At 50.7% G+C, this 18,227-nt stretch overlaps 1 protein-coding gene across 1 annotated transcript; it reads right to left on the reverse strand.

Moving 5' to 3' along the window:
• Window positions 1–437: 437 nt before the first annotated feature.
• On the reverse strand, window positions 438–4,145 carry ZNF707 (zinc finger protein 707). The gene is made up of 6 exons (XM_007956126.1): window positions 4,119–4,145; window positions 3,693–3,819; window positions 3,319–3,488; window positions 2,765–2,963; window positions 2,301–2,429; window positions 438–1,249 (listed from the first exon to the last, which is right to left on the reverse strand). The coding sequence occupies exons 1-6, from the start codon at window positions 4,143–4,145 to the stop codon at window positions 438–440; spliced, it is 1,464 nt and encodes a 487-aa protein (XP_007954317.1).
• Window positions 4,146–18,227: the final 14,082 nt, after the last annotated feature.

An 18,227-nucleotide genomic window follows, 5' to 3' on the forward strand; every position in this document is an offset into this window, starting at 1 on the left:
AGTGTGGCACTGACTGACCCCCTTCCCCTGCAGCTTAAAACAATCAGTCCATTTAAGTCATTAAATACGACCGGGGCGCTTATAGCCCACCCGTCGCCGGCCTCCACGGAGCCCAAGCAGTTGCCCATGCTTTTCCCTCTTTATTAGCATTTTAGCACAAACCCCAAATGTCATGTCATTTCACCGGTAAGGACGTCAGAGCCCTCGATCCCACTCGGCCTGTGGTGATTGTCTCAGCATCGCCGTCTTACTGGCGGACAGCAGGTGGCCCTCGCCACAGCCCCCCCACCCCCATGGCCACACAGGCCCTTCTGGGGAACGGTGCCGTCTGCTGGCTCCTTTTGAACTGGCTCTGGGTGCCCCTGTTTCCCGTGACCTGATCCCATCAAACCAAAGCAACGGCCTGAGACGGTGCCCCGCGGGCTGCAGGCCGGGCGCTACGTGTTCCCGCGCCCGTGGGTCCTCTGGTGCCGCGTGAAGAAGCCCAGGTGCTGGAAGCCCTTCCCGCAGAGCTCGCACGTGTAGCAGCGCTTGGCGCGGTGCAGCCGCTGGTGGATGCTGAAGCCCTTGGGCCAGCGGTAGGCCTTGCCGCACTCGGCGCACGTGTAGGGCTTCTCGCCGCTGTGCACCCTGCGGTGGTGCGCCAGGTTCTCCTTGGTGCGGAAGGCCTTGCCGCAGTCGCCGCAGCGGAAGGGCCGCTCCCCGGTGTGCGCCAGCTGGTGCCGGAGCAGGTTGGAGCGCTGCTTGAAGGCCTTGCCGCAGGCGGCACAGCGGTGCGGCCGGTGCTCCGAGTGCACCTTGCGGTGCTGCACCAGCCGGTCCTTGAGGCTGAAGGCCTGGCCGCACTGCTCACAGCGGAAGGGCTTCTCGCGCGTGTGGTTGCGCTGGTGCCGCAGCAGGTTGGACAGCCAGCGGAAGGCGCGGCCGCACTGCAAGCACTTGAGCGACTTGGCGCCCGTGTGCACCGTCTCGTGCGTGACGAGCCGGCTGTGGCTGCTCAGGGCCTTGCCGCACGTGCCGCAGATGAACGCGAGCTGGCGCGCGCGGCACCCACGCCGCCGTCCGCACGCCGGGAGCTGCGGGGCTGCGCGCCCGCCGGTGCCCCTCGCCGAGGTGGCTCCGGGAGGCTGCCCTGGGCCGGAGCCCAGCACAAAGTCTGTCCCGGATGCAGCTGCCTCCCTGGCCGCTTCCCGCAGGGCCGTGCGCCGGCTGCTGCGGCGTCCTTCCTGGGGACGGAGCTCCCCAGTCCCTGCAGAGAACGGAGAGGGGACAAGCTGACAAGCTGTCACCAAACGGAGTCAACTCGCTCTTCAGGGGGTCCGCTCAGGGGGTCGACAAGGGCACAGGACTGACAGCAAAAACGTGTTCACAGAAGGTGACATGAGCTCGAGTACAAACCACAGGAAAGTGAACATGAACTCAGACGCCGGCTGGTGGGGCTGGTGGGGTGGGGTGTCAGCCATGGCGGGGCAGGCCTTTGAAAGGCCCCACATTGTGCTCCCTCGATTTGTAAACAGCTTTGTATCTGCCAACATTTGGATACAAAGATCGCATTCAGAGTAAAAAACCCCCAAACCCACTGTCAAGTCGATTCCGGCTCTCAATGACCCTAACAGGACATAGTGACCCTACAGGCCTGGACAGAACTGCCCCACAGCATTTCCAACCCTATAATCTTTGCAGAAGCAAACTGCCCCATTTTTCTCCTGTGGAGCAGCTGGTGGGCTCAAACCACCAACCTGTTAGCAGCTGAGCGCATAACCGCTGCATCATCAAGGCTCCTTAAAACCAAAAAAGAAACTCACTGCCATGGAGTTCATTGAATTCATAATGACCCCTCCTTGGGTTTCCAAGGTGGTATCACTACAGAAGTAGATTGCCCAACCTTCCTTCCGAGGAGTGGCTGGGGATTTGAACCGCCAGCCGTCTGGTTAGCAGTCAGATGCCTTAGGCACTGCGCCACCAGAGCTCCCTTTAGAGCCTTATAAAACCAGCAGCCAAACCCCCTGCCATCAAGCTGGTTTCAATTCCAGCAACGCTACAGGACGGCAGCAGTGCCGCAGGAGTCCGAGGTGGCAGATCGCTGCAGGAGCAGGCGGCCAGGTCTTTCTGCCGCAGGGACTGGGTGCATTCTAACTGCCAACCTTTCTGCAGCTGAGCATTTCCCTGCTGCGTGACCAGGGCTCCCAGAATAAGAAAACATACCGAGCTTCCCCGCTCACCAGGCCCTGCTCTGGTCCTGGACGTGAAGCCTGGGCAGGCCTTTGGGAGCCGTGGGCACGTGAATCCAGACCACTTACCTTCCAGGCCACGAGCCTCCTTCACGCCTGGGACCCGCGGTCCTCCCCATCCTGGGGTTCTACAGAACTCAGGGTCTCCCCAACTTGTCTTATTCTCACACAGCTGCTTGACGTCACGTCTCAGAGACACTGAAAGAAAGAACAATGTGCAGCTTCCTTTTCATGATGGCAAGGGGGCTGGAGGGACAAGTCCAGCTGCTAGTGACTCCTGGTCACACATGAGCAGGAGCTGGGGCCGGTGGAGGCAGGAAGACACGGTCACCAACAGTCACCCACACCTGGGAGGGAGCCCGAGCCCTCCCCAGGCTACGTGATGCTGCGCCACCTGCCTGTCTCGAGACTCAGCAAATTACTGCAAACGCCCACCCTGCAGGGGCGGGACCCACAGCACTGACGAGGAGGCAGGCAGGGGCAGCACTGCCCACCAGCTGGCCCCCACCGCCTCAGGGTCCCAGGGCCCTCACCTGCACAGTGGGGACAATGACGGTGCCTCCCTTCAGAGGGTGGCTGTGAGGATGAGGTGATGTGAGACAGGAAGCTGTAAGCCTGTGCCTGGGACCAGTGAGCACCGGGAAGTGGGGCCGTGACTGCGGCCGCCGTGACTGCGGCCGCCGTGACTGCGGCCGCCGTGACTGCGGCCGCCGTGACTGCCTCAGCATCGTGCTGGGGCACGCTGCAGGGAGGCGCTGTGTCCTCCCCGTTTTCCAGGTGAGCAGACGGGCCCACAGAGTCAAGGCGCCCACCCCAGAAAGCACACGAAGAGACTCTCAGAGCAGGATCCAGCCCAGGCACCGGGCCCCGAGTAGGGGGGCGTCAGCCACCCGCACACCCGGGTTTCCGCCTCCCCGGGCACCTCCTCCTGCCCCTGCCCCCCAGTGACTGTGCTCAGGTGGCTGTGCTCACAGCAGGCCCAGGGCCTCCACCGTGTCAGTCCATGGCACTCAACCTCCAAGGAGTGGGACGGGGGGCAGGGTCAGCCCGGCCAGCCCAGAATGAGTGTTCCCCTGGGCGAGCTCACCTGGGCAGGAGCCCCACGGCTGGCCAGGAGCCCCAGGTCTCTCCCACTGGCTGGCCCACTGCTCCGGGCACCAGAGATGTGGCTGCGGCCCACTGAGCCCTTGGGGGGGACGGGGGAGAAAGCAAAGCATGTCAGCCCACAGGCAGGGCAGGACTGGGGGCTCAGAGCACCTTTAGTCCAAAGGCGAGGGCAGCTTGGGGTCCCCTGGAGAAGACCCTCAGCAGAGAGGACAGGGAGGAGGGAGGAGGTGTCTGAAGGCTCACTGCCGGCAGTCTGGCAGAGTTCGTGTGCAGGGAAGGTGAGTAACCCCAGGACGGCCCAAGAGCAGAGAGGACCACCCTGACAGGCCATGTGGAGTCCCCTCTGGGCCGCACCCAGCGCCGCCAGGGTCTGGCAGGTCTCCAGCATCACGTCCCCGTACAACGCCTTCTGGTCAAGGTCCAGACATGCCCACTCTTCCCTGGAGAAGTGCACAGCCACATCTTCGAAGGTCACTTGGTCCTGCAATACAGAGAACGCCAGCCGGACCTGAAGTCACAATGATTCGGAGCCCAGGAGACTGCACAGCCAGAAGTTAGGGAAAGCTGATTGCGGGGGTCTGTCCTGGAAGGGCCACCAGAGGAGCGGGGCCCCAGGATAGCAACTGCATGACCCTGCGTGCTCGTAAACTGGTCACGTGGTCTTTTCTTCCCTTCCCCCTAGCCCTCCAGGCAAGGCCAAGTCATGGAGACTAGGAAGTCACTAACGGACCCCACGGCACATCTGCAGGGCAAGGGGGAGGCAGGCAGCACTGGGCTCACCTGGGGCACGTCCATGGAGTGGTGCATGGCCGGCCAGACCTGCAAGCGGCCCTGGGAAAGGCAGGTGCCGAGCAGACAATCTGGGGAGACAAAGATGGTGAGTGGGACCAGCCTTGGCACCCCGTACCCATCCTGGAGCCTGGCCACCAACTCCCACCCAACGGAAGAGAACTTTGGGGGTGAAGAGGAGCCGGGACCCTGAGGATAAGAGGGACGCTGGGCCCCCTGTGCCCTTCCACACACGAGAAGATTGCCGGGCCAGTCAGCAGCCACAGCCACCAAGTGATGCCTGAGAGTGGCCGTGCCGCCTGAGAAAGAGGCTTCTCCCAGCACCGCCCTGCAGAATGGCTCTCGGGCTAGTTCCCACAAACAAGGCCACACCGCAGCCTTGCCCCAAATCAGCGGCGTGAAGCCCCAGGTCCGGGAAGCCCCAGCCTACAAGGCCTGCAGTGCACAGCTGTCACACAGGGTCACCGTGAGCATGGAAGGACTCGGAAGCGGTGTGGTCTGGGTATTGGGCAGAGGAGCAGGCCTCCTGAGTGACAGGGGAAGGGGCAGGGAGGGCATTGCAGGTCCCGGCTCCCTCTCCGGGGAGCATCCGACCAGCCAGTCTTCCTGAGACAGTCCCTGGAGAGAACCCTTAAGTAGGGGACACTTTGGGATCCGAGGAGTTCTACACATCTTCGGTCCTAATAGCGCTGGTGGCTCAGTGCTTGAGAGCTCAGGGGCTAAGTGAAAGCTCCGCGGTTCGAACCCACCAGTTGTTCCGCCAGAGACCGCTGAGGCAGTCGACTTCTGCAAAGGTGGACAGCCTGTGGGGCTCTGTCCTGCAGAGTCGACTCCACGGCAGTGGGTTTGGGTGTTCTGCGGGTTGGTTTCGAGCAGGCGGCGGGGCACGTGTCTGGGTCGCACTGGGCCGGCCCAGGCTAGAGACACCAAGTCCGTCTGCGAATGACAGCTGAAGCCATGCACGACCCAGCTGCAGGGGAGAGCAGCCAGGCCCTGCAGACCGGAAAGCGCCAGCCCAAGGAGAGGGTGAGCTGCAAAGACTACGACCACCGCAGGCGCCCGGCCCCACCGGCCATGATGATCCGTCGTCCCCACACCGCGATCGGGCTCAAGGCAGCTGGCGCCGTCCACCGGTCACCGGCAGCGACTCATCCGACCCACCTGGTGGCGGCGGGAGAGGGACATGGGTCCGGAGGGGCCCAGAAGCAGTTTCCCACGACCGCCGAGCGCCCGGAGTTGGACAAACTTCCCGACCGGAAGTGACTCTCCTCCCACCGGAAACAGCGCCGTCGGCCGCTCTAGGAAGCCGCATCTCGGTGGTGCGCGCGGCTCGGACCCGCGGGGCGGACTGGGAACTTCCCGGGCTCTGCTGGCCCAGGCGTCTGTGATCCTTCAATGCCCTGCTGTCACCGCGGTCCCGACCGTTTTCTCGGACGGCGGCAGCTCGCTGTCGCCCTTCTGCACACAATGGCCCCGACGCCGCGCCCCCTTTTGGTCCACGGACGTGGCCCCACTGCTAGCTGCTTTGGGCCCTCGTGGCCTCCCGGCCCCTCACCTACCTGCCGTCTTGGCCCACGTCTCTAAAACGTTTTTTTTTTTTTTTTTTAATTAGGATTTGGGTGAAGATTTACAGAGTAAATTCACTTTTCATACAGCAGTTCACACACACTTTGTCTCATGTCATTGACCAAAATTTACAATGCAGCAGCTCCCCTCCCACTCCCCCCCCCATAGCTACCTCCTCCCAGTCTAAAACGTTTTTAAGGAGCGAGTTGTGTCCGTTGGTTACATTCCCCCAGGACACCCGGTGTCAGGCCCTCACTGCCAAGTTTGGGTCTGCGACGGGGCCCCACCTGGACGTCCCACTGCGGCAGCCGCCGGGTCACGTCCCCTGAGCTGGGGAAGGACCTATACCTTCTGGAGACAAGGCCTCAGTGGCGCAAGTCCTGCTCCGGCAGCTGCCATTATAAAACGTCCTGGAGAAATTCCAGCGCAGATTCCTGGTCGCCAGGGGCGGGGGTGTGTGAGGGTGGGTGGGAGAGAGGTGGGTGTGGGCAACGTGTGGGGTCCTGGCTGAATCTCGACCACACTGACCTCACATGTCCTGGGTGGGTATTTACACGGCTTTGAAGATACTCCCAGTGGAGGGAAAGTGACAAAGGGCCCAGGGCAGCTCTCTGTATTACTTCCTCCAAATGCTGTGAATCCCCAAGTATTTCCAAATAAGATTAATAATAATAAAAATGTATGTGGGGTGAACTGCTTGATGTGGCCCTTCTAGCCACTGTCCTCCATTCTGTGATGTAAATTCTATTATCCATGCCTGTTTGGGGTGGTGTGGTAGTTAAGGTTGGGTGTTGACTTGGCTGGCAGCTGGTAGGAGTCGTTCCCTGTAATGACTGGCAACCGGATCTGTGGTGGGATTTGCCTTGAGCTGCTGATTGTTAAGGCCAGCTACTTGGGTTATTGCTGTTGGAGCAGCACAGGTGGGGTGTGTCTTGAGTCCTGCCTTGCTGGAGGGTATAACTCAAATCACCACCCTTAGCTTCCTGGAGGGTGTACCTAGGAATCTCCCGGGAAGGTTCGCCCTCCTCTTGCTCCGGTTCTGTGTTTGGGCTCATCCTCATCTCACCCCTGGATTTGGGACAGCAGCCGTCATCTGATCTGATGATCAAGGTCTGTCAAACCCCGAGAATAGGGAGGGTCCTCCAGACCTACTTACAGACCTAGGACTTCCCAGCCTGCCAGCCTCCACCACTAGGTGAGATGATCTCTTGGGTGTCTGTGAGTTCTGTGAGGCATGATGGTGAAATACAGAACCGAAAGATGGGAAATTACTGGGAGGAGGAGGAAGAGTTAATGTCTGAAATGATGGGGTGCCATGGTAGTTTGCACATTTGGGACATCTTTAACCTCCGCCTCATGGGGACCGGCCTCGTGCTGATCTTCTGAGAGAAATTGTTCAAGCAACTGGTGTCAGAATAGTGAGATTTGCTGCAACCACCCAGACTCACTGGAATATGTGGTTTTGGGAGAAAGGAGATAAACGGGAAAGTAAGAAACCTTTGGCTTCTGGATGGGATAAAAGACAGCCATAGATTGAAGCAGCTCTTTTGTTGAGATCAGTCTCCCAAGGCAAAAGCTATTCATGGGATTTAGGAGAGGTGGATCTAACTCCTGAGGAACTGGCTAGTTGTATGTATATGAAAATACAGAATGACGAGGAAAAGGCTAGACTTACGATTCCTTGGTTGCTGTTATCAGCAATAGCTGCAATGGCAGGGATAAAGAATGTAGAGCAGGGTTGTAGCACTAAATCGAGTTCAGATCCAGTCCAATTAGAGCTACGACCCCTAGTTTCAGGGCCTACCCAGAAAGGAAAAATTGTGTCAGAACAACAGGCAGTACCGGTACTACCACTGGTCACCAGGAAGGGAGTCTGGGAAGGGAACGGGCAAAGCCAAGAAACTACTGAATGCAGAGGGTATAGTGTGAAAGAGCTGCTTCAGTTTGTAGATCAGTATTGTCAGCTTCCCGAGGAACCTTTACTAAAATGCCTTGTGAGAGTGACTAATTTAGGGGCGGCATCTTTCGTTTTGAATACTGCTGAGTGGAAGAGTATGTTTGGATTGATTGATGCAAGATCCACAACTCACTATGGAACAGGCACAAATGTTGACCCAGAGTCCATTTACAGGACGGGTTAACCCAGAGGGGCAGCCAGTCTGTTGGAACAGATAAAATTTGCGGTCAGGTTTGTGTATCTTGAGAAGGGAAACTGCCCCCTCCCCCTCTAAATGCCCCCTTGGAATACTCCAGAGGAAGCAGCTGATGTGATGATTATGCAAGCCATGCTGGAATGGCTTCATGGTGATTGGGATATTCACTCAGTGAGAATGCCCCTTACACAGGTCATGGCACATGTGGTGATCAGAGGAGCCCCTTCTACATGGGCACCCCACGTAACTCTGCTGTGGCAAAACAAAGCAGCAATCCGAGAAGCCGTGTCAGGCCTATTAGCACAACTTCCCCGCATGGGTTTTACAAATCCAAGAAGCATAAGAGTGATTAATAGGAGAATGGAAAGGGGCAATAGGGAAAGATCTGAACAGGTCAGAGATTGTTCGATGGTTGTTAAGGCATGGGATGAACATAGCAGACACTGACGGAGCTGAGATGAGGGTGCTCTAGGAAGCCGGATCTCGGTGGTGCGCACGGCCCGGACCTGCGGGGCAGACTGGGAACGGTTCCCGGACTGGGAACAGGAGGGTGGGTGGACCAATGGAAACTCCTGCTGTTCCCCACACACACACACACCTTAAGGAGGCCTAGACCAGTTTGTTCTATTCACTCCATTCAGAAGGAATTTAGTAATAGGGACTCCCACCTGGGACCAGTTGAAGCGGAGACTCAGCTCATTGATGAAGCCAGAGACTGACGGGGTGGGGGTGGGGGTGGGGGTCTTCTAGTCCAGCCCCCAGCAGGGGACCTGAGGCCATATGCAAATGTATGGGTAAAATGGCCTGGGGGTGGGGAAGAGACCTTCTTGGGACTCCTGGACACTGGAGCCCAATGCACTGTCATCCCAAAGCCTGTCAATGAAATGTTGAAGGGACCTAAGGTTAGACTAGGGGGATATGAGGATGCAACAGTTGATGGGACTAAGGTGACAGTTTAGATGAGAATTGGAAGATTTAAACAGATGTTGTATAAAGTAGTTGCATCTCCTTTACTTGAATGTATTATCAATATGGATATTATGTCTAATTGGAGAAATCTTCAGCCTGATACTGTAAAACTGGAAGCGTGCAAGTCTGCTCTTAGGCCAGTATTGACTGGATCTGCTAAATGGGAACCATTAGAATTGCCTGAACCCACTCAGGTTGTTAACTTGAAATAGTACAGGATACCTGGTGGACAGAAGGAAATTAGTGCTTTGATTAAAGACATGCTAAAGGCTTGAGTGTTGGTGCCAACAAATTCTCTGTATAACAGCCCTATATGGCCCATGAAAAAGGGAAATTGCTCATGGAGACTGACAGTGAATACTATTTTCCTGCCCAGTGGTTGAGATAGCTCACTAGTTTTGTACCTGTGTAACCATACCCAGCATGAATGGGAGTGGACTGAGGGGGACGCACTTGCTAGACTGATCTTGCTGCCAGCAATCTGGATAGGCACAACGGCTGAACTTGATGTCCCCTCCCAGGGTGGGAAAGTCTGGGTAAAAACAAATGATGAATGGAAGGAAGGAGAAGTAATAGCTGAAGGTAAAGGGATGAATAAATGGGTTATGCAGTGGGGGAAATACAACATTATGCTGATAACTAAAGAAGATTCAGAACAAGGGAATAATATTACCTCAGTTAAATATTATCAGATACCATAAAGAATGATGATAAGACAAATTTTTGGATTAGATGGACAAATACAGCAGGCCTGAATGGCTGGTACCTGAGTAATCTAACCCTTAGGACTCTGCTTTACTTAAGGGCTGATTGTTAATAACCTTAGGACCAGTAATATGATGGGGAAGGGCAAATTAATCCTTCAAGTATGAAAGGGCCAATGGCTAGAAGAGCCAGGGGATGCAATGCAGTGACTTGCTTGATGTGGCCCTTCTAGTTCCTGTCCTCCATTCTGTGATGTATTGTAAATCCTACTACCCATGCCTGTCTGGGGTGGTGTGGTAGTTAAGGTTGGATGTCATCTTGGCTGGGCAGCTGGTAGGTGTCATTGCCTACAATGATTGGCAAAGGGCTGGCTCTGTGGTGGGATCTGCCGTGAGCAACTTAGTAACTGCTGATTGTTAAAGCCATCCACTTGGGTTATTGCTGTTGGAGCAGCACAGGTGGGATGTTTAACTCAAATCACTACCCTTAGCTTCCTGGAAGGTATACCTAGGAATCTCCCAGGAAGGTTCTCTCCTCTTGCTCCAGTTCTGTGTTTGGGCTCATCCTCATCTCACCCCTGGATTTGGGACAATGGCCATCATCTGATCTGATGATCAAGGTCTGTCAAACCCTGAGAACTGGGAGTATCCTCCAGACCTACTTACAGACCTCCGACTTCCCAGCCTGCCAGCCCCCGCCATTACTATGTGAGACAATCCCTTGGGTGTCTGTGAGTTCTCTGAGGCACTACAGTGAAATACAGAACCCTAAGATGGGAAATTACTGGGAGGAGGAGTAGGAGTTAATGTCTGAAATGATGGAGTGGCATGGTAGTTTGGACATCTGGGACATCTTTAACCTCCACTTCATGGGGACCAGCCTTGTGCTGATCTTTCTAAGAGAAATTGTTCAAGTAGTATGCTTGCTAGGCCTGCCCCGGCCTGATGAAGCTGGACTCCAGCATTTGACTGTCCGGGCCATTACAAATCATGGACCACATTGAGACAAATGAGAATTTCAGAACACGTAACCATGCTTACGCGGAACCTATACGCAGATCAAGAGGTAGTCACTGCAACAACAGAGAGACTGCATTGTTCAAAACTGGGAGACATATGCAGTAGGGCTGTCTCCTTTCACATCAATACTTGCAATCTGTATGCAGGAAAAAAAGCACCCAACCCAGAAATGGGCTACGTGAAGAACATGGCATCAGAACTGCAGGAAAACCCATTAACAACATCCATATGCAACTTACACAACTTTGCTTGATGAAAATGAAGACGGCTTGAAGCACTGACCAATGAAGGTCAGAGATTACAGCCTTCAGTATGGATTACGTCTGAATTTTATCCCACGTGGAGTAAGGCAGAGCCTGGATCCCAGGTGGGAGCTTTATTTACAATAAAGCTGGAGAAGGTGTGCTTGCAGATGTGTGGGAACGAGAGGGGTATGACGGAATGGAGTCCCTCCCACAGCAACACCAAGGCCATTGACTCAGATCTCGGAGAAGGTGTGGTGGCAGATCATTCAATGGCAAGAGTCACTGGACTGCCCCCAAAGTTGGGCTGTAGTCAGTGGGTACAAGGGAGATGCCTCCAGGGTGCGGCTGCCACGGGTGGTCGGCAGAACTCTGTAGGACGGGCAAGCAGGAACTACCACTCAAGGCTGCTAGCAGTGTCAGGCTGGAACACCAACAACCTTGGTTCTCTGGTGCTTCGGTAACTGAAATGCCACATACGGGGGCTCTAACAAACACATTTATTCTCCCCCAGTTTAGGAAGCTAGAGATCTGAATTCAGGGTGCGGGCTCTGGGGAAAGGCTTTCTCTGTCGGCTCTGGGGAAAGTCCTTGTCACTTGAGCTTGTTGCTTGGCTCCCTGGAGACCTTCATGTGGCGTCAAACTTCTCCCATCTCTGCTTCTCCCACTTGCTTGTGTAATACCTTTCATATCTCAGAAGAGACCAACTCAAGATACACCCTCCATTAACCCTTTCTCATTACCATAACAAAGATACCCCATTTCCACATGGGACTGTAACAACAGGAATGGAGTTTAGGATTGACAACACATGTGCTGGGGGGGACGTGATTCAGTCCGTAACACCAACCACTGGTGAATTTGCAGGACTCAATGGGAATCCCCCCAACACAGCTTAAATTCAGTGAGAGCTCAATGGATGTCTTCCAGGTGTACTGCTGGCAGCTGCATGTGGGGCAGGGAGACGCAAAAACAAAAGAGATGGACAGAGACGGCGGAATCGGGGAGAGAAGTTTCTTCCTCCTGCGGCGTCCCTCCAGCTCCCTCTGCTGACAAAGCTCGACACAATACCACTTAAAGAAGAAATTTTGTCAGGGCTCAGCTGCATTTTCACACAGCAAGTAATGAAGGCTACGTTTGAAACTGAAAGGGAACACATGGATAACTGGCAGTTTTGTTTCCAACGTTAACTGGACACCATGGTTCTGCCTGGTCGTCATTCTGAGTCAACCTAATCAATGCTCTTTTTGATTCAAGCAGCCTTTTGAACACTCCTTACACACCCTCATCCAAACCAAAACCTGTCTTACTCAGAAGGTAACTTTGTCTTCAACTTCAGAGAAGATATGTAGTAAGCTGTGTTTGGTCAAAATTAAGTAATGAAAAATTTGGAAAATATACCAGTATTGAACCATTTTAAAACTTGAGGAGGCTATGGAAATGGTCGTGTGGCACTACAATTCTGAAAATACTGCTTCTGCCCGTGGTCCAAGCTGCACCAGCTGCTACTTCTGAAGCAATGGAAGACGGAGAAAGGAAAGCAAGCAGCTTTGTTTTTAAGAACATAGCCCAGAGGTTGCACACATCACTCTTGCTTGTATCCCATTGGCTCTCATTAAGTCAAATGACCACACCTACCCACAAATGTGTTGTGTCTTATTTTTATCACAATAAATAGAAAAGTGAGAAAACTATGATTTTGAATATCAGAAAAATAAAAACCAAAAACCAAACTCCCTGCCATCGAGTCAACTGTGACTCATAGCGACCCCTTTGGGTTTCCAAGGCAGCAAATCTCTACAGAAGCAGATCACCCAGTCTTCTGTGAAGTGCCTGGTGAGTTGGAACTAACCTTCTGGTCAGCGGTCAAATCCCTCAGGCCCTGTGCCACCATAGCTCTTTATCAGAAAATTAGAAACTTCATACACTAACTCACACACACCAATAGAACCCAAACACACTTCCATCAAGTTGATTCTGACCCACAGTGACCCTTTTTGGGTTGCCAAGGTGGTAAATCTTTATGGAAGTTGATTGCCCAGTCTTCCTTCCAAGGAGTGGCTGGTGGGTTTGAAACTCCAACCTTCTAGTTAGCAGTCAAATGCCTTAGGCACTATGCCACCAGCACACCTTTGCTTTTAAGTGTTTATATATAGTGCAGTGTTTGGTATGGCCCTTCCAGCCGTGGTCTTTGAAACTCCCACCAGATAAGTGGGTGGGACTATGCAAATCTGAGGTGCTTGTGGCCCACAAGGGATTGCATAGTGTCTTAGGCTGGGTTCTCTAGAGAAGCAAAACCAGTAAAGCTTATATAGAGAAAGGGAAATTTATCTTAGGAAAATGGCTCACACACTTACAGAAGCTGGCAAATCCCAAGTTCTTGGATCAAACGTCAAGCTGGAGGCTTTTTCTAACTCACACAGCTGCAGGGGCTGACGAGCTCAAGGTTGGCAGACAGTATATTGGCTGTTGACTCCAATGAATGACGAATCCAAGATCTCCAGGCCAAATGGTGGATTGTTCGATCACGGACAGTCATAGGCAGAATCCTGATCTACAGAAGAGTGTCTCTTTTCCCAGGATGTCCATACATATACTGGAAGCAGGCCACACCCCTAGGGAAACTCCCTTTCAATGGATTGGCTGCTCAAAACATATACATCTGATCCCATCATTGGAACAACCCACATCACAATTGCTTAAACCACACAGAATTGTGGTCCAGCCAAGTTGACACGCAGCTCCAACTATCACAGGTATCTTCCTAATAATGTAAATAGGGTGCATGGCACTGGGGCCATGCAAATAAGGTATTCCAGAGGCAGAGAAGGGGATCTAACTACCATCAGAGTGGGGCTTCCTTATGCCTTTGGGCAGGAGGCTTACTGGTGGAGTTAGGTGCTTCTGAGCACTTACTGGAAGGTTTGTGACACTTGCCTGAGCAGGGCAGAGGCCAAGAGGCCATGGGGCTGATAGGCCAAAGACGGAGGAGGCATGCCTGCAGCACAGCTGAGTTGTCCTAATCCAAGAACTGTATCTGGAGTCATTTTTGATCCTAAATTGTAGCCTGTTACTTGCCTAATCAACCTCGTAATTGTGAATATTGACTTGGGTCCTGGGTGGCTGTTACAGCAATTTATCAAACCAGGTAGAATAGATAATGCAGTGGGAGGAACAAGTGGTGTCAAAACTGGTAAAAGGCTGGAGTGGGAAGGTGTGTCTGACTTCTGCCCCACAGGAATCAGCCTTGGGATGATGCTGAATTCTCTGACCATGTGAGGGAACAGGGAAGAGGTCAGATGCTGCCACCCCCTGCCATTTTAAATATGTATGAATTCTGTCTTCAAAAAATGCCTTGTAAATCCTAATCTACTTCAGTGGTTACAATCCCATCTCAGAATGTCTTATGTTAATGAGGCAGGGTTTGTGTAGGGTATCTTGAGTCAATCTCTTACAGAATATAAAAGGCAGATTAAGCAAGCAAAGAGAGGGAAAAATACAAGCTACACCTCAGAGAGATTTCCAAGGAACCAGGAAACAAGTTCAAAACCAGGCCCTTCCCCCAGAGTCAACACAGAGTAAGAGCCTTCCCTAGAGCCAGGGTCCTGAATCTGGACTTCCTGAATTTCTGTTGTAGTAGCACTTAATAACTAAAAAGTTGCAATACTGAACGATGCAGGAAGAATCAAAAGAAGATGGAAAGAATACACAGTCATTGTACCAAAAAGAAATGGTTGATGTCGGTCACTTCAGGAGGTGGCATACAATCAAGAAATCAATAGTGCTGAAGGAAGAAGTCCAAGCTGCACTGAAGGAAATGGCAAAAAACAAAAACAAAAAAAAACCCTTCAGGAATTCATGGAATACCCACTGAGATGTTTCAAAAAACAGAAGCCACACTGGAGACACTCACTTGTTTATGCCAAGAAATCTGGAAGACATCCATATTTGTACCCATCCCAAAGAAAGGTGATCCCACAGAATGTGGGAATTGTCAAACAATATCACATGAAAGTAAAATCTTGCTGAAGGTAATTCGAATACAGATGTAGCAGTACATTGACAGGGAACTTCCAGAAATGCAAGTTGGATTCAGAAGAGGATGTGGAATGAGGGATATCACTGCTGATGTCAGACAGATTTTGGCTGAAACCAAATATCACAAAGATGTTTACCTGTTTTATTTACTATGCAAAGGCATGTGACTGCATGGATCATAATGAATTATGGATAATATTGAGAAGAATGAGAATTCCAGAACACTTAATTGTGCTCATGAAGAACCTGTAAACAGACCAGGAGGCTGCCGTTTAAATAGAAGGGATGCTGCATGGTTTAAAATGAGGAGAGGTGTGCGTCAGGGTTGTATCCTCTTACCAAACCTGTCCAATCTGTATGTTGAGAAGCTGGACTACATCAGGATTGGAGGAAGATTCATTAATAATCTGTGATATGCAGATGACACAACCTTACTTGCTGAAAATGAAGATTTGAAGCACTTACTGATGAAGATCAGACTATAGCCTTCAGTAGGGATTACACCTCAACATTAAAAAAAAAAAAAAAAAAAAACTCTCACAACTGAACCAATAAGTAACATCATGAAAAATGAAGATTGAAGTTGTTAGAGATTTCATTTTACTTGGCTCTACAATCAACACCCACAGCAGCAGCAGTCAAGAAATCAAATGACATATTGTGTTGGGCAAATCTGCTGCATAACATCTCTTTAAATTGTTTAACAGCAAAGATGTCACTTTGAAGATTAAGGTGCACCTGACCCCAGCCATGGTATTCTCAATCACCTCATACGCCTGTGAGAGCTGGACAATGAATAAGAAAGAGTGCATAAGAATTGATGTGTTTTAATTGTGCTGGGGAAGAGTACTGCATGTACTATTGATTGCTAGAATGAAAATATGTATCTTGAAAGATTTGCAGCCGGAATGTTCCTTAGAAGCGAGAATGGCCAGACTTCATCTCACATACTAGAGGGACTACTACTAAGTCGAGGGGAGGGTCAGCAAAAAAAAGGGGGACATCCTCAATGAGACAGACACAGTGATAGGCTCAAGCACGGCAATGTCGGATGGTGAGGACAGCACAGGAGCATGCACCACGCAGCATTTCGTTCTGTTGCACATGGGTTGCTAAGGCAGAGATGACCTGATGGCACCTAACAAACAAAAAAAGTGTGTGTGCATATATGTATGTATATGCATATATGTATGTATATGTATGTATGCATGTATAGATACATAACATCACAAAGAATACCATTTTTTTCCCCTTCATTTTCTGAAATTGTATAGCTTCAGCTTTCACATTTAGGTCCATGATCCACTTTGGTTAATCTGTGTATGGTGTGAGGTAGAGTCAATGGTTTTTTAATCCATATGAATATCCTGTTTCAGTGTCCTTTTTAGAAAGAACTATTCTTTCCCCAATGAATAAACTGCCACAGCTTGATAAAAATTGGACTATATGAGTGGCCCACTCTGGAACTCTAGTCTCCCTCTCATCTTTATGTCTATCTGTACCCTAATATTACACTGTCTTGGTTACTGTAGTTTTATAACAAATGTTGAAATTGAGTAAGGCAATGTCTTCAATTTTTTTCTTTTCCATAATTGTTATTCTCAGTCTTTGCATTTTCATACAAATTTTAGAACCATCTTCAATTTCTATAAAGATTCCTGAAATCTATAAGGTTGATTTGAGGAAAACTGGTATCTAAAAAATCCTGTCTTCTAATTCCTGAATGTGGCATACCCGTCCATTTATTTAGATTTACCCAAGAGAAATAAATTCTTATGTCCACATCCTTTTACACAAATGCTCATAGCAGTTTTATTTATATTAGTCTAGTGTGGAACACAGAAACCCAAATGTTCTTCAAAGGGAAATGAATAAACAAATGATGGTCTATTCATACAAGGTGGCACTACCCAGCAAAGAACTACTGAAACATGTAACAACTTGATGAATCTCAAAAACATGCCGAGTGAAAGATGTGATACAAGAGAACTATCATTTCATTTACAGGAAATTCTAAAACAAGCACACTTTCTCTACTGGGAACAGATGAGAGGTTACCTGGGGTTGGGGAAGAGTGACTGGGAAATGGCACAGGGACCATTTTTAGGGAGATGAACATGTACTTCATCTTGATTGTGGTGGCATGACACAGGCATATTTATAAACACTCACACCTTACACTTTAAATGAGTGTTTTACTGTATAAAAATGGTCTGATAATATCTGCTTCGATACCATTTAAAAATCTCTAGTAATGATTTTTCCAGAAGACAAAATACCGTATTGTCCTTTCCAAATTACCTGCCCCCTCAAACTTCCTAGTTACTGGAATTTAAGAACTTAAAACACCTCCTCATGGGAAAGCAATGATTTTTTCTCATTTCAGAACTGGTTGTTCTGGATAATAGTCCAAGGAAAGAAATTCAGAGGCAAAGACTTAACGGTTTTGCTTGGCAGTTATCCACTGTGTCACACACATTGCTTTATTTTGAAGAGCCCTGCCAAGAGGGATCTGTCATGGTTCCTGGTCCCCGCACACAGGGTCCCTCCTTCCAGGTAACTCTTCTCTAGCTGATAAATGTCTATTCATCTCTCTGACCCATTCAAATATCACCTCCTCTGTGATGTCTTCCTAGCCCTGGCCAAACTAGCAACTTCCTTGTCTATGGTACCACACACTTTAAAACATTTCTATTCCAACTCCTCACACTGTGATCTTTCTGTCTTCCCCACTAAACTCTGAATGACTTCAGCATGGCTGGTACCTTACTCATCTCTGCTTCCCCCATATCTAGCATTGGTCCCTTTAGATATCGGCTTATTCCCTTATGAGTAATAAACGAGCCCGAGAGTAGGGACAGTGACAGACAAGTTGCATTCAACTTCTGCTAGGACAGAAAAAAACGATGTAGTTCTTAAAAATGTCATGCACCTTGAATGGAATTCAGTCAATGACAACTAAATCAAGACACTGGTCTCCTAAAGCAAGTGATGTTATAGTCATGGTCTGAAGGCAGTAAAAAGGAACCCTCACCTCACACTGGCCACTGCCTGCAGTTTCTGAGCCATGTAGGGACAGAAGGTACCACAGGGCTAAGGAAAGACATACTACTGATGGACAGCAGATTATACTGATATAAAACAAACAAAACACACTCAGACACTTAAAAACAGCAGTACAGAAATGAGAGGTGTTCATTACACATAGATTTTGGGGTGTTTTTCATTGCCTTTGTGCTAGGCACTGGGCACACAAATGAATTAGGCATGATCACTGTCCTCAAGGAACACCCAGCACAGTGAGATCATGTATAAAGCATGACTCAGACATATCGCAGTAAGTGAGGTAACAGAGGTGGGCACTGAACACGGAGGCATAGAAGAGGGAACCCCAGCTAAGCCCGAGGG

Source organism: Orycteropus afer, unplaced genomic scaffold (genome assembly GCF_000298275.1).
Source record: "Orycteropus afer afer isolate SDZICR_OR568_19922 unplaced genomic scaffold, OryAfe1.0 scaffold00574, whole genome shotgun sequence".
NCBI classification, from domain to species: domain Eukaryota; kingdom Metazoa; phylum Chordata; class Mammalia; order Tubulidentata; family Orycteropodidae; genus Orycteropus; species Orycteropus afer.